We start from the raw sequence: 16,018 nt of genomic DNA, 5'->3' as shown, positions 1-16,018 counted from the left end.
CAATGAAAAAGTAGTACAAGAATAGGGAGAGGAGCTGCGGCCAAGCAAAGTGGTCAGTACTGAAGCAGCATCTGAATCAGGGAAGCCTCACTTTGAATTTTGCCTCTGACATGGACCTATGAAGTGGCCTTGGGAATGCCACTCCCATTCAACCTCCCTTTTTCAGTAATGATAATAATAGCAACCAACCTTGCAGGGCTGTTATATGGATTTCAGCAGTTTAATGCACGTGAAGTACCTTGATAAATAAATCCGCAATGAAGCATAAATACACGGTTATTTGATTACAGGGTGTGTGAAATGCTGCGCACTACACTCCACAGATCATAGCAATGGGAGCCACAGCTTCTTTGCATGACAGCTGTCTTCTGGAGCACACAAGAGACACCACTTTAAATTGAGAAAAACAGCTGAGAGCTCATGCTCTCTGGCAATCCTATAATTCTACCACTGAATATACAATAGCCTTGATTAAAAGGGAGGAAAGGCACCATGCAATATTCTTTGAACATTCATAATCAAGTAGAATTCCCCTATATCTGGACATCTCAGAAGACAATCGAGCAGTCTACATGCACTACTGTGGAAGGACACCAACAGCAGCAACCCAAGAACCTTTCAGCACCTCGCTCAGAGTGCCTACACAACAGAATCAGCAACAATCATCTCCTATGCTTGCTGGCTGCTCATACAGCTACAACCCTATGCAAGGCTTTGCAACACACAACAGAAAGACATCAAGATTAGAGACCGGTCAGGATACTCAAGTGTTTTAGCTTATTCTAGCAGGATGAAAGCATAAATGTGCAGCTGTCCAGAAAAAATTAGTGTTATTTCCCCTTCTGTTTTTCACTGGAACAAAAGCATTTTCCCTCAGATATTTTTCAGCTGGATTCTTTCACATTATGTTCCAAGACTGAAGTTTCCAGAAGCAATACAGAACATTCATAAATCAGAGATGGGAAGAAGGTAGACAGTGATCCACCAATGGAACTCTGAGCAATTTCTGGCAACTGCCTTCTCCCCGCACCTTCTCCCAAGACAAATCTAGCACTCCATTGCAAGCAGAAGCCTCATGCCCCACTAGTTTGAATGCAGGCTGTTTTATACATATATAAATGCTGAAAACAAACAAAAGCAAAACCCATGAAGATCCTGGTTATAGCAGGAGCTCTTGCCTTTGATAAAAGGGACGCGGGTGGCGCTGTGGGTTAAACCACAGAGCCTAGGACTTGCTGATCAGAAGATCGGCAGTTCGAATCCCCCCGACGGGGTGAGCTCCTGTTCCTCGGTCCCTGCTCCTGCCAACCTTGCAGTTCGAAAGCACGTCAAAGTGCAAGTAGATAAATAGGTACCGCTCCAGCGGGAAGGTAAACGGTGTTTCCATGCACTGCTCTGGTTCGCCAGAAGCGGCTTAGTCATGCTGGCCACATGACCCGGAAGCTGTACGCCGGCTCCCTCAGCCAATAAAGTGAGATGAGCGCCGCAACCCCAGAGTCGGTCACGACTGGACCTAATGGTCAGGGGTCTCCTTTACCTTTTACTTGCCTTTGATGCTAATGCCCACCCCCAAGTAACAGATTCAAGTCTCTCTCACACACCCACACGAGGGATACAAGCAACTTGTTGTTGCAGGGCTCTGCTTGTAAGTGATGGAGGACCACAGTTCAATGTTAAAGCATCTGTTTTGCATTCAAAGGTCCCAGGATTCAGTTCCCAGCATCTCCGTGTAGGGCTGGGAATATCCCCTGCCTGAAATCCTGGAGGCTGCTGCCAGTCAGTGTAGACAAGACTGAACCCAATGGATGACCAGTGGTCTGGCTCAGGTTGAGGTCGTTTCCTAGGATGTATTTCAAAAGGAATATCCAGAACTGTGTTGGACAATGACATTGTTTTAAAACCCCCAAAATGCCTAATACTAACACTTGAAATTCTTCATACGAAACCCCGCTCGAGCTGCTGCCTCTCCTCCGGGAGCTGTGACCGCTGTCGTCATCGTCGTCCTCTTCAGAGTCATCCAGGCTTCGTGGGAAGCTACGGCCGCTCAGCGGACGATTCAGAGAGCTTCTGTCTAACTCTAAGTCCTCCTTGGTGAAAATAAGAAAGGCTATAAGGTTCGTAGGGCAGGTACAATATCAGAAATACACAAAGCTCTCTTTCCTCCCAAGCTTGTTACAACCAGGGAACCATGCTTGCCACAAACTGAAATCCAAAATTCTGCCTAAGTGATTATTTGAGACAGCTCCATGCAGCATTACTCCACATGTACTTTGTGTCTTGCCATTTTTACTTTCTTTATTCTGAAACTAACGATGGCATTTGTGGCTCGGCAAGGCCAAACATAAGGCATCGTTCTACTCTGCCTTGCACTAGTCCAAGACCTGCATAAGCAGAATACAGTACAAATGGAGCAAGCAAAAATAAGATAAAACTGCTTCACTGAAAGCAAAAGCAGTAGCTTGGATCATATAATCCAGACTTCTAATAGCGAATACAGATAAAAGCAGTATTTGTTCATTTCAAGAAGTCATCCCGTGGTATTTAAACCATAACTCACCCTCTCTTTTTCCAAATCATCTCTCATTTGCTGATGCTCCAGTTCAGTCAATTCCTGATCTCCATCTTGGTCATACTTTGTAAAGATGGCTTCAATCTCGGCATCAGTGTGTCCCCTTCTGGAAATAAAACACGCACACACACAAGCGTCAACAAAAGGATGCAGGGTAGGAGAAGTTAAACATTATGCACGAACAGACACAAATCAGCAAATACAGTTATATAACTGCTCCTTGGATCCATGATGTCATTTGCTATTGCTAGTATGTCTAAAATTGGCATTCCATACAAAAATATCCATTAGAAAAAGATCAAAATCCACCCATCTCACAACAAAAGGTTGGTGAAATTAATTACTCCTTAATGCACTATGTGGAAAGCAAGTTCAGGATGTTGAAATGCTACTCACCACCATTGTTCTTGAACTATGGTCACCAAGAGCCTTTTGCTGGGAAAGTACAGTGGGCCCTCCGGATACGAACTTAATTTGTTCCGGGGGTCCGTCCGCAACCTCAAAAGTCCATATCCGGAAGGGCCGTTTCTGAGCATGTGCGGCGTGATAGAGCACTTCTGCGCATGCGGCGAAACACAGAAGTATACACTTCTGGGTTTGCTGTGTTCGCAAGCCGAAGTTTACGTATCCAGAGGGATACGTAAGTAGAGGTACAACTGTATTACAGAGGACAGTCAAACTTACCCCTTCAGGTCTTGCCGCAGTTCATCAAAGTTCAATTTGCCTCCGCTTTGTCGCAGACTCTCTGAAATGTCATCAACTGGTGTTTTTTTAAGTTTTAATTTCACCATGGCTTTAGTGTAACCCTGAAATAGGAAACACAGTCTGTATATAGTCAAAGCTATAAAACTTAGCAGCATATGCTAGAACTGTGTATTTTTATGGATGCTTTCCTCTCACATTACCTTTGGTATGAATGCATTGAGCTTCTCCACATCAGGGGATTAACTTGGGAATGTTTTGTGTGACAAAATGCTTTCTAACTGACCTGCGACCTGTACACTGCTGCTTTCTAGTCTACTGCTAAAGAGATCAATGACAATCTTCTTCAGCCGTTCTGTTTACTCACATGAAGATAATGACTTTCCAGGGTTCTAACATGCAGGGAGGGCCTTCCCACTTCAGAAACTTGCCCTCCCACCTGTGGAGGACTGTAAAGGAGAGAGTGATGCACTGGATGGGGAAGAGACTTTCAGCTCTCCTTGCCAGAGATGGAAACCTTGGACCCTCCAGATGATGGACAGCTTCCATTATCCTTGATGGCTATACAGGTTGGAGTTGATGGGAGTTGCGAGTCCAACTGCTGAATGCCTACAGGTTCCTTATCCCTGACATGTCCTGGGAGCTGCTTTCAGGTACCTTCATAAAATACCAGCTGAAGCTCCATCTTTAAATATGATTACTAAAAGGAATTGGTAAATTAATTTGCCCATCAGGAATTGTAAATTCATTTGCTAACCATTCTGAAGGGGCTCTAAGCCCCTTGCTTGTGCCGTAAGGTCAAGGCAGCACAAATATCTGTAAAAGGCTTTTACCTTTCTTATAAGATCCGACAGTTCCATTTCAGATTTCTGCTGCGCCATATCCGATTTGACTTCAGAGTATGTATCATTGATGATGGCCAAAAACATGTTCTGTTTAAGACAAAGCATTTTAAAATGGAGCTTGAAAAACAAACAAACCCAAAGCCTTTGACTTCATTCAAGTATAGTTACTGAGCATATGCTAAGGTTAAGTTTTGTAACTTTCAAGGAAAAAGACAAGCTCTGTCCAAGCGAGAGGCAGGGGGACAGAGAATAGTGAGAGTAATTTGCAACAGCTCCACCAGAGCTAGTTGCTCATTATCTTGTCCTTTCAAAAAGAGTGAACATGCCTTATTAGGATATAATATATAACCCTCCAGGGTCAAATGCAAAAGAAAAATAAAATTAGGCCAGGCTTGGAGCTCTCCCTCCCCCTTTCAGCATCATCCACTCTGACAGGTGCAGTAGATATATACTGTATGTATCCCTGGATGAAGCGTGATGCATAAATATAGTAGATATAACAACAACAATAATGGGCAACAACAACAACAACAACAACAGGCAGTTGCATTCATAGCCATAACTCGTTTCCATAAGGCTTTGTCTCAAAATAACAGCGTCTGAACTGATTTTAGTTTTAGGTTTATATAGAGTTCAAACTGAGCTTGGGAAGAATGAATGCCTCTTGATCCACCTCAACTGAAAAATGCAAGAAGGACATGGACAATAGAGAGGCTGCCATCTCTACAAAGTGTTTTTCACAATTTAAGAATGAAACGCAAAGCAGTCACAGTCTCACATTCCAGAAACTGAATAAGCTCGTAACAGACTGGGGCAGGAGACTTGTGCCTGCACTTTCCCAGGGCCCCCATGCACATACTGTCAAACTGTACAACTGTTACTTTTTTATGATGAGGAGTATATGATCATGTGGACATACACAACTCAGAAACTGCACACTGCTAAGGCCCTTTTAGTATTAGTCATATTGAAGCCCTGGAAAGATAATAAATCAAAACAAATAAAATGCAACTTGAGAGGATGATGGCAATAAAACAAAAATGGCTATGAATAAAATGGTTACATACCAAAAGAATGAAGAACATAAAGAACACAAATGTAGTGAAATAAACTGGTCCCAAAACTCTGTTAGCTTCTTCAATCTCTGTAAAGTCAAAATCTCCCAACAGGATGCGGAACTGAGTAAAACTTTAAAGAGAACAACGCAGTTTTAGCCAATAGTTGAGTACATCTCACAAAACTGATTCCACCCCCCTTGTATTCTGGCAGTGGTCTACACCATTCTTTTCAGCATGAAGACAGGTGGCTGGTACAACTGCCTAAACAAGTCCAGCCGCAATGCAAATATATCTGCAAATATGGAAGTATTTTATGAAGTTCAGTTGGTTACAGCGTGGTGCTGATAATGCCAAGATTGCAGGTCTGATCCCCATATGGAGCAGCTGCATATTCCTGCATTGCAGAGGGTTGGACTACATGACCCCCAGGTCCCTTCCAACTCTACAATCATATGGTTCTAAGTTTTGTGTAACGTCAGAGAAATTTATTTGATGCTAGAATTTTGAAAATCCACAAGAAGAACTTCACTAAAACAGACAGAATTTTAACAATGAATTTGATGCGATCTTCTGTGTCCGATGAGGACATTTGGTAAGCCACTGGCAGCCTTTTAAAGATTCTATTGTTGTACTTACACACTGTCCTGGAAGGTACTGAAATCGTCAACTTGTGCACCAAACACAAGGTAAGCTAGCTGAGCATAGGCTATGAAAATGATGAAAAACATAATGGCAAACCCAAGAACATCTTTGGCACATCGTGACATCGTGGTAGATAACTGGCTCATTGTTCGGTTGAAGCTGATAAATTTAAAGAGCTGTCAAAGAACAGAAAAATATTTCATGAGCTGGGTAATTGAGTGAGAGTAGGAAACAGGGAGAAGAATTAGGCTGTTAAACACTGTAAACCACAAAAGAAGGAACATTAAACAATTCTGTAGGCTTGTTCAGACATATTGACAAGCCACGGTTTGTACTAATCATAGACGGACTCTAATTCACAATGTGTGCTCCAGGCAAACACATGGAAGACATGGTTTCTGTGGTTTTCTTCTCCTTCTGCCTTCTCTGTGATTCCCTGGATTCTATTCTAAACAATAGAAGCCAGTCAAACTTTGCAAACCATGGAGTGGTGCAGAGGCAAACCCTTGTTTGCTGAACCTTTAAATCATGGATTCAGGTCCTGGTTTGTCAGACACTCACAAAGCACAGTAGATTAGAGTGTATTGTTCCAAAATTATGAAAAATGATATCTGGCCCTTACAGCTGAACTATTTCAGAGTGTGGTATGCTAGTACTGTAAAACAAAGTTCAAAGGAACTCTCTGCTAGGTAGCACTAGACACCAAGGATGACACGAGTAGCAGAAAACAGTATTGTAATAAGTCACTTAGAAAGGAAATTTACATTTAAATCTAATTTTCAAATAGTTTAATCATTCTTTCAAGGCAAAAAGCAGGTGGTCTAGCCAAGTGAGTGTTCTCTTCCTGCCTAGCAACAGCTTTCTCGGATCAACATTAGCTCTTAAAATATGAAGAGTTTCAAAAGCAACTTTGGATTTGATGGATTTTGCCCTTGGTTTGGAATGTTCTCCTTCCTGCTATGAGTCTTATGGTAGGGTAGGGAACAACACATATTTAAAGGAATAAAACCATGAACAGATTTGGATGTAAATTGATTTATCAAAATAACAAATACAAATTCCCTTAAAAAGATATTAATATATGGGATGAAATGTCTTCATTCACCTGAGTATCAGTTAAGCATGAATTACCTTAATCCAGACGAAAAACATGGTGACAGCTGCAATATTGTTGAACTGTGTTTGCCAGTATGCTAAAGGTTCAAAATTTGGGAAGTTATTTTGATTTTCCAGCAGCTCCTTCAGTAACCTATCCACAGTAGATGTTCGATATATATTAATTCCTATAGCTGCCACCGATAGCTGAGTGCAGAAAGAGTACATAAATAATATGGAACATATTATTCTTAAAAGAGCATAAGAGCCTGTAACTCTTGTCCAGAAATCTTGTGAGACATAGAACTGCCAAGTCTTGCAATATCTCTCCCTCTCCCATTTCTATGGGATAACTGAGAACTCAACCATCATGACAGCTCACCTTAGAGGTTTTCTTTCCCAGCAAGAGGCAGCTGAGGGCAGCTACAGAAGTAGTGCACTGGAAGAGCGCATAGGCACACTGCCTCCTCATGCACAGGGAACTCACGAGACAAATTACCCAAGGTCTGTGCCCATTAGAACTAGTGAGTCAGCCCACTCTTCACATCAATCCACAAGCACTTCTCTCAAAAGACAGCAGTGCCACTACTGAAAGATTTGTAGTCCTTAAGTCTCACTTACCACAATAATGAGAACATCAAGACAATTCCAAAGACTCCTGAAATAAAAGAGTCTGTGTATGTGAATTTCCAGGATTTCTTCCACCACGTAATAAAGAATAAAAAGACAAAAGACAATTTCGCAGGCAGCCAGGAAGAAGTCAAAAGTGGAAATGTAGTGGATCAACTTTACAGGCTGGAATTGCCAAGATGTAAGGAGGCCTCCTGTTGGTGGGAACTCCACCAATAACCTGCATTTCAAAAATAAATACACGTATAATTAATTCACCTTGTTATTAGTAGCAATTTGTTGGTTATTGCTCAGGAATCCACCTGAAAGTATTTTTAGACTGAAAGGAAATTAATTTTATAATAAATAAACGTTTGAAAGACAAGGCTTGGAAACAAACTAAAATGCAAGCAGGCAAAATATATACAGGTAAAGGACCCCTGGACGGTCGAGTCCAGTCAAAGGTGACTATGGGGTTGTGGCGCTCACCTCGCTTTCAGGCTGAGGGAGCAGGCGTTTGTCCACAGACAGCTTTCTGGGTCATGGGACCAGCATGACTAAACCACTTCTGGCGCAACAGGACACCGTGACAGAAACCAGAGCGCACGGAAACGCCGTTTACCTTCCCGCCACAGCAGTACCTATTTATCTACTTGCACTGGTGTACTTTCGAACTGTTAGGATGGCAGGAGCTGGGACAGACCAATGGACGCTCACTCTGTTGCAGGGATTCAAACCATCAACTTTCTAAGTGGCAAGCCCAAGAGGGTCAGTGGTTTAGACCACAGCACCACCTGCATTGTGCTTTTATTTATTAAAATTTACACTCTTCACTGTTCACCCACCCCAGAGCAAGAAACATTAAAACACTACAGTAAAATACCCTTTTATTTAAATACAACTTAATGCAAAAGAAGAGTAACATCATCCATTCTACTGTTTTAATATTTAAAAAAAAGATTTTTTCTTCACCACCCACAAGTATGCTGTACAGGAAATTATTTACAAACAAACTAAAAGGAGTGTTAGCGACATTTAAAAGTTAACAAGGATGTTACCAATAAGAAATCATACAGAAGTCCTAATATTTTCATGAGTTTTAATTATTTAAATAACTCCCTGTAAATGACTTTCTAATGCAATTTAAAATGAAGGTCCAGGCTCTTATTTTACATGAATGCTCTTTATGCATGTGTATATGGATCTGTATATCTACTGTATATAAAATTACAACATATACAGACAGCTGTGTGGGAGGTGAAATATGTGAACTCAGATATCACTTTAATAAGGGAGGGTTGCTCAAATGCACCTCTTCAATTTGCCTGTGAAAAAAGCTGGAAGCATTTGAACTGGACTTAACTGTTCTTCAAATGTCAAAGTAACTTCTTTTAAAAAATGACTAATAACATTTCATTTTATGTCCCCTTAATAAAATTCAAGTATTTTCAGTATTCCTGCCAGTGTGTTTGCACTATGCCACTTTTTGGCCTCTCCCCGTCCCAATGAGCAGCAGCAAATTCACCTGTTGAGATCAGAAGTGCCATTCACTACTGCATATATAGTTTGGCTCTAGTTTTCATTGATTTCAATGGTAATTACTTCTGAATAAATACACACAGATGCTCTAAATCAAGCTGCCTCAACCTCGGCCCTCCAGATGTTTTTGGCCTATAACTCCCATGATCCCTAGCTAGCAGGACCAGTGGCCAGGGGCAATGGAATTGTAGTCTCAAAACATCTGGAGGGCTGAGGTTGAGGAAGCCTGCTCTAAATCTACACAGTGAAAGCAGACACTACCATCTGCTTCATAAAGGCTGTGATCCATCATCCAACAATTCCAGACTTACCTGATAATGCAGAAGAGATTGATGTTTGCATTATACACTGAAAAATCTATAAATGTTGCCCGTGTGCCTCTATCAAGCCACAAGCTGTTCTTAAGGCCAAGAATTAACGCAGATGTTTCCTCTCTGCTTCTGGACAGATCCTGGTAATAGCCAGCTCCACTGTAAGTTGCAAGCAACCCCCAATGGCTGCTTCCATTCAGATCTTTTTCACTGGTATAAATCCAACTGAAATGCAACCAGAAAAGACACACTGAAGAAATTCTTTTCATACATGTCTACTACTTTGCAGGAAAACCTAACTGTAAACTCTTTAGGGTTAACAATTCTGACACAGATGGAGGAAATTCCCTCTCAGCCTTTTCTCTCTCCATCAAAATTAAACTGTTGTGGCAGACATGGATGCACCTGAACTATTCAAGAAAACAGGTTGTTGTTTTTTTTCAAATTTACACAGGCTGTTCATATGTTAGCAGAAACAAATTAGTGGTTATGGGATCTCAGGTAAAATACAGTGGACGCTTGGTTTGCGAACACGATCTGTGAGGGATGCACGTTTGCAACCCACAGCATTTGCAACCCGTGTCTGCGCATTTGTGCACGTGTGGGTTGCAATTTGGCACTTCTGTGCAAAGCGTGATTTAGCGCTTCTGCGCATGCACGACCACCGAAACCCGGAAGTAACCCATTCTGGTACTTCTGGGTTTCGGTGGTCCGTAACCCGAAAAAACGCAATCTGAAGCGGCTGTAACCCGAGGTATGATTGTAGTGCTTTTATATGGACTACAGCACAAATTGAATGAAATCTAACCAAGTCCCTCCACCAAAAGAACAGACCCCATTTGTGAGATGGATTCCCCTTTCACCCTAAGGCCTCCTGCATTCCTCCCAAATCTGCTCCAGATTGCTAGAGTTGGCTATATTTATGTGAGAAAAATACATACGCGGTTCCGTTGCGAGGCCCGAACGGTGCAGTGTCCTCATTACTCACAGAGTAAACATCGTAACAGTCTTTAATTTCATCTTTTAAATCTTCAGGTATTGAACACGTGCCATTCCTCACTTTCAGCTGTCGAATGCGAGGCACTCCCAAAAGCAGGTTCTCATGGTAGATAAAACTCCTGTTCTCTGCCACGGTTCTGTTGTTGTACCACATCTCCCAGTACAGGCCATCTAGCAAAGGACCCTCAGTGAACTGAAACAGAATGCAGTTTCAGGGAAATTAACTCTTGCTAAGATTCTGCAGGTTGTTTTTTTTTTTAAGATACAATTTTATCACTGAATAATGTTTTAGAATAGGCATGGTGTAACAATTTCTACTATTACAGCATAATCCTCTGTGTATATCTGTTCATACTATAGAAAACTAGCCCTGTTGATGGCAAGATCTGTTTCCAGGCAATCCAAAGAGAAACTTTTGTATATTGGAGAGAAGTTGGTTTTATCCTAACTAACCCCACCCCACCCTCCCACTATATATAAGGGTCTGGTGACTTCTGTTTCAGTGTATCTGAAGAAGTGTGCATGCATACAAAAGCTTATACCCAGAACAAACCTAGTTGGTCTCTAAGGTGCTACTGGACAATTTTTTAATTTTTTTTCATCTGCGTCAGACCAACACAGCTACCTATATGAATCTTATCCCAACTAAGTCATCATTATGCCACAAGAAATAAGAAGATGAGGTAGTAGTAGTTTCATAACTGGCTTCTTTGAATGGCTGGATTAAATTGTACAGTTAAGTTTTGCCAAATCATACATACCTTTCAACACTGCAATAGACTAAAATTGCCTTAATTTCTTTCCTGATAACACACCATGTACATATTATTTGAACATATTCCTGCTCAAAAACCAAATTCCACAGTACCTTCCAGAAGTCTTCCATTGTAGATAAAGTTTTAAAATTGGTCTTCTCCATTTTTGACACTGGTGTGTCTAGAAAGAGCTGTGACATCACCCTTGTGTAGTAGTACATATTCGAACTCACCATCCCATATGACACTGTAAACACAAGTTGGAAGGGGGGGGGGAGTCAAAATGTATTTTTTTAAAAACAACAACAACAACATACAACCCATACAAGCATCAAACAATATTTTTTTAGGCTGTGTTATGAACACAGTAGGTAAATAAACTTTTAATTCAAACAGTCTATGATTTACCTAGCAGACTCTAATGGGGGTCTGGGTCTGATCCTATACTGATTCATGAATAGGGGGGAGGGAATGCCCACAATCTTGTTGGAACCAAATCTATGTGCTGTAGCATCAGTGGCCCCGTTACAGAAAGACCTAAAATATTGTATATATTAACAGTAGCCTTCACCCTTTTTCACCCACCTTTGAACTCAACCCTCATCATGGAATCTACCTTTGACTATTTTTCTGCGCAAGTCCATCTTTGTCCTTCTCTTTCTAGTACTCTCCTCTTTCTCCTGTCCTTTAAAACATTTAAACAAAAGAAAGAAAATGGTGGCACCGCTGCTTATGTAACCCATTTTAGATCATGTCACAACCAAGCTTTGTGCACCTAACTGCTGGCTGGAAGAATACATATTTGATTCCTCCAAATATCTGAACCACAAGCAAATCTAAAAATTGCTCTAATAATTCAAACAAAATGGTCCATACTATCCAAAAATGTTTCTTGCATATATATCTTTTTAAAAAGGGAAAAGGATGGCAACTTCGCAATTTCCATGAAACCGCTTTGGACAGCAATGCATTTCATACATTTACATCTGGTTAATCAGCAGCCTAAGCTGCTGATATGGATAGCCTCTAACAGCAATAAACTTCACAGAAAGCCTGCACTGCAGAACAACAGAGTGCTCTCAGAATATGTGATGTTTCTTTAGGAAGCAATGCTACTGGCGTAAGCACAAATGAGCTTGCACCAGACGCGCTCCAAAAGGGAAGGGACTAATAACTTGTCAGTAGCATCTTCTTCACTTTACACATATGCTCTGTTTTGTTGATTTCCACTAGTGAAGAGAGGAAAACAACTCTAAAGTTGTATTAATGAAGATACGGCTTATGAAATATTGTTCTTAACACGCAAAATTATTCCTTAACCCCCCCCCCAAAAAAACCTTATCACAGGTAAGGAACTGAACCCAATACAGGACTTCAATTTTGTGAGTGGCAGTGTTGCTTTTGCAAAATCATAATATCATATGCAATTGAATTTTGATAGCATAATGTAAGGCTCTCTTTTTCCATAAAAGATGGACATTCATGAATTGTCAAGACAGGTTAGGACATGTGCTATTTCTTTTCTAGGACTATTAACCATGTAGAGCCACACTGAATCAGAGAAAATGTATAACCATTACAGCTGAATAACTAATTTTAGGAACAATGCCAGTCTGTAGTCTTGAAAGAGGAATGCTTTAAAAACAACAACCCACTAGAACTATACAGAATTACCTGTTAAGAATAACTAGTGGTCATTATTATTTATCATGTTAAAGTGATAGCAAGAGTCTACTTACAGAAAGACAAGACCAGGAGAAAAATCAAGTACGTGATCAGTTCTCGTAAAACACTTTTCAGATATCTCTCTCTGGTTGTGGTTTCTTCCATTAGGGTAGTACCCCACAGACCTTGAAAAGGAAGCATTAACAGAAAAAACATAAGAAATGTAACATACTGACATGTTTAACTGTGCCTATACAATCAGGTCAAAGTGTGCATTTGATTTTAATTTGGTATATAAGCTCTGGCATTCATTTCCCTCCTATACAAACTACCAGATCTACCATATATTGCTTTAACATTTTGGGCTTTAACATTCTGGGGCAAGGAGCTATGAGTATGCTGAGGACGCTCCTCTCTGTTTCTCCAAAACATCTGACTTGGTGGATCTGTTGAGACTTAAACATTACACATAACTGATTGCTGTGTGTTTTAGGTAACGTTATCCTTTTAAGCAACTGCTGCTGGATCTCCTGTAAATATTTTCCATTCATTTAAAATATTGGGACGTTTTGAACAGTACAGATTTTGAGATTAATACATCAGCAACAATGGAAGGTTAAAACAACAACAACAACAATGAAGTAAGGATTTAGCAGCATGTGCTGCCAGAAGTATCTCTAAGATTTAGTACATATGCCAAAACATGACCTAAAATCAAAGCATCAGTAAACACTATACATTCTCTTCACCCAGAAGAAGTGCTTCAGTATGTGACTATAAAAAAGATTAGCCGGCATATTACCTAGTCACAAGAAGGTAACAGAAAACTACTCAACGCCGGGCCTTTTTTTGGGAGGGGTTGAAATTATACAAAATGGTTGGGAATATTTTGCAGGAAAACACTCAACACAAAAAAAGCTTAACCTGAATGTCCCACAACTTGCTATAATTAAGCTTGTAACCAAGTCTTGTTTACCTGTCTACCCCTGACTCTACCTTCCAGTGGCTCAATGTCAAATTTTAGTTTGTAAGTTCCTCTGAACAAGGCCCTTTCCCCTTTCATACTCTGTAAAGTGCCCAGTCCACAGAGGACAATGTAAAGAATACATTAACCCAAACAAAAATGGGAGCGAGTGAAACATGGAAAAAATGGCTTATGCAAGCTCATATCACAACAAACCAGCAAATATCTGTCACAGCACTGTTTACTTTTTTGCTGCTATGGGCTAAGATGGCTCTCCTTCTGGAATTTGTAGCTAGATGGTTATCCTGAACTGGAACAAATGAGCAAATACTGGTTGACTAGGCAACAGAAAGCTTGAAATGTACTCTGACGGAGCTGCAATTCGCAAAACTTGGCAGGGTGCAGGTTTTTTTACATATATAATCAGACACATTGCTTTTCTGCTGTTTTTCCCCTCCAAAAGGTCTCCTGTTCAAAAAAGCAACAACTTAACAATAGTGTATACAACAACTTAACAATATTGTATAAACCATATTGCATGTGGTTTTTAAAGGGATACTGATTCCTGAGGATTTGGAAATCATGCAGTCTATGCCACTGCAATTCTGCATGTACGTTTGCCAGCTTGGAGTCCAAAGTAAAGTGTCTACATTTTTTGAGGAGGCTCCCATATAACATCTTTACTGTTAGCTTTGGATTTTCTCTTAGGAACTTGAACAACTTCAATATTTTCTTTTAAAGTAGCCTGGGCTGCAAGAAGTCTTCAGCACAGGGCGAGAAATCTTTTTCATCCCAAACCTATGTGCTTTTCTAGTCTAATACGTATTACCTACTGGTTTGCATGAAATGGTGAAAAACTTTGTTGGAAAACAGTACACGCAGTGTATCCCACATCAGATGCAAACAAAAGTGAACTGCTTTGCTTGGTTTTCCCCATTATAACTAGTTTGGCCCAAAGCGTTACAACTTTTTGAGATAGATTAGCTAGATGGATGAAGGAAAGGTCTGACTGGATAGAAAGTAGCTTCCTGGGCTCTTAATAAAAAAGCAGTAGTAGCAGGAGAGGAGACAATGAGGTGGTAGGGCAGTGGTGTCCAAACTTTTTTCAAGGAGGGCCAGATTTGATGAAGGGAAGGGCCGTGAGGGCCAACCAAAGTTGTTGCGCTGTTTTTAGGATTGAAATTATTGAGCTTTTTTTTTAGGGTTGAAGTTGTTGCGCTTTATTTAGGATCGAAGTTGTTGGGGTTTTTTTTAGGATTTTACCCCATAAACTGCCGAAGGGGCACCCAAAACGGACTTTGGACATGCCTGCAAGCCTGTGGTAGAGCCTTTGGCCAACAAGGGAATCAAAGGTGTGCGAAAGGAGATTGCAGAGGAGCTGAATGGATTGTAATAAAAGTAATAAGGTGAGGCAGGAGAGATGCGAGCCGGGAAGGGCGACAGAAGGGCCCGGCCGGGCGGCCACTCACCTCGCAGGCGGTGCGCCATCCCTTTGGCCCAGGCGAGGCGGCGAGGCGGCGGCGGCGGCTGCTCGGCGACCTCCTCGCCCGCCTCCTCGTGAGGGAAACGCGGCGTCGGCGTCGGGGCGCCTCCGGCGGAGCAAGGCCTCTGGCCTTCGCCCTCCTCCTCTTCGCCGCGCCGCCTGCGCCTCCGCTGCCTCCCGCTCTCGGCGGGCCCTCCCGGGCGCCGGGCGTCGGGCTCCGAGGGCGAAGGCGCCCCTCCTCGGCCCCACTCCACCACGCCCATCTGCAGCACGGGCCCCGCCGCCACCGCCGCGCTCCCGCCAGCCGCCCTGGCCGCTTCGCCCGCCTCCTCCTCGGGCTCGAAGCCCGGGTTGTCCCGGCTCCAGGCCTGCCTCGAGCAAGACGAGAGCGGCGGCGACGGCGAGCAAGACGAAGGAGGAGGAGAAGGAGAAGAAGCGCCGACGACGACTCCGCCGCCGCTGCCCAGCGGGTCCCGCAGCCGCCCCAGCTCCAGGTGCTCCAGGCCGCCGGGAGGGCAAAGTCCCGCCATGGCCCCCCGACCCTGGACGAAGGCCGCCGCCTCCGCCTCAGAAATTTTCTCTCAGGCCGGCCGAGTAACGGCGCGGGAAGGGAGCGCCTTCGCCTTCTCCACCGCCCGCCTTCCAGCCCCCCATCCCCGCCCACAGGGGGAAGCGGGCAGGCCGGGCTGCGTGTGTCCCTTGGCCGGGAAGCTGCGGGGAGGGGAAGAGCTGCGCTCCCCGGACAGCCAGGAGCTCCTGCGGCTCCTTCCGAATCTAACAGG

General features: G+C 42.6%; 1 protein-coding gene across 2 annotated transcripts in view; it reads right to left on the bottom strand.

Moving 5' to 3' along the window:
* Window positions 1-16,018, bottom strand: part of PKD2 (polycystin 2, transient receptor potential cation channel) — a 19,352-nt gene extending 3,334 nt beyond the window's left edge. The window contains exons 1-13 of one of the 2 annotated variants that reach the window (XM_028743584.2): window positions 15,223-16,018; window positions 12,864-12,974; window positions 11,238-11,371; window positions 10,312-10,562; window positions 9,371-9,595; window positions 7,533-7,761; window positions 6,948-7,118; window positions 5,811-5,992; window positions 5,184-5,304; window positions 4,105-4,203; window positions 3,254-3,375; window positions 2,558-2,675; window positions 1,924-2,084 (exon numbers count right to left, since the gene is read on the bottom strand). In XM_028743584.2, the coding sequence (XP_028599417.2) occupies window positions 1,924-2,084; window positions 2,558-2,675; window positions 3,254-3,375; window positions 4,105-4,203; window positions 5,184-5,304; window positions 5,811-5,992; window positions 6,948-7,118; window positions 7,533-7,761; window positions 9,371-9,595; window positions 10,312-10,562; window positions 11,238-11,371; window positions 12,864-12,974; window positions 15,223-15,766 (2,468 nt within the window). In that variant the 5' untranslated portion in view covers window positions 15,767-16,018. Of the gene's footprint in view, window positions 1-1,923; window positions 2,088-2,557; window positions 2,676-3,253; window positions 3,376-4,104; window positions 4,204-5,183; window positions 5,305-5,810; window positions 5,993-6,947; window positions 7,119-7,532; window positions 7,762-9,370; window positions 9,596-10,311; window positions 10,563-11,237; window positions 11,372-12,863; window positions 12,975-15,222 lie in introns of both variants that reach the window. The other variant, XM_028743583.2, reaches the window with a different exon arrangement.

Source organism: Podarcis muralis, chromosome 9 (assembly GCF_964188315.1).
Source record: "Podarcis muralis chromosome 9, rPodMur119.hap1.1, whole genome shotgun sequence".
Classification (NCBI taxonomy): domain Eukaryota; kingdom Metazoa; phylum Chordata; class Lepidosauria; order Squamata; family Lacertidae; genus Podarcis; species Podarcis muralis.
The sequence above is the reverse complement of the archived record's forward strand: the minus strand, read 5'-3'. Positions and strand labels throughout refer to the sequence as shown.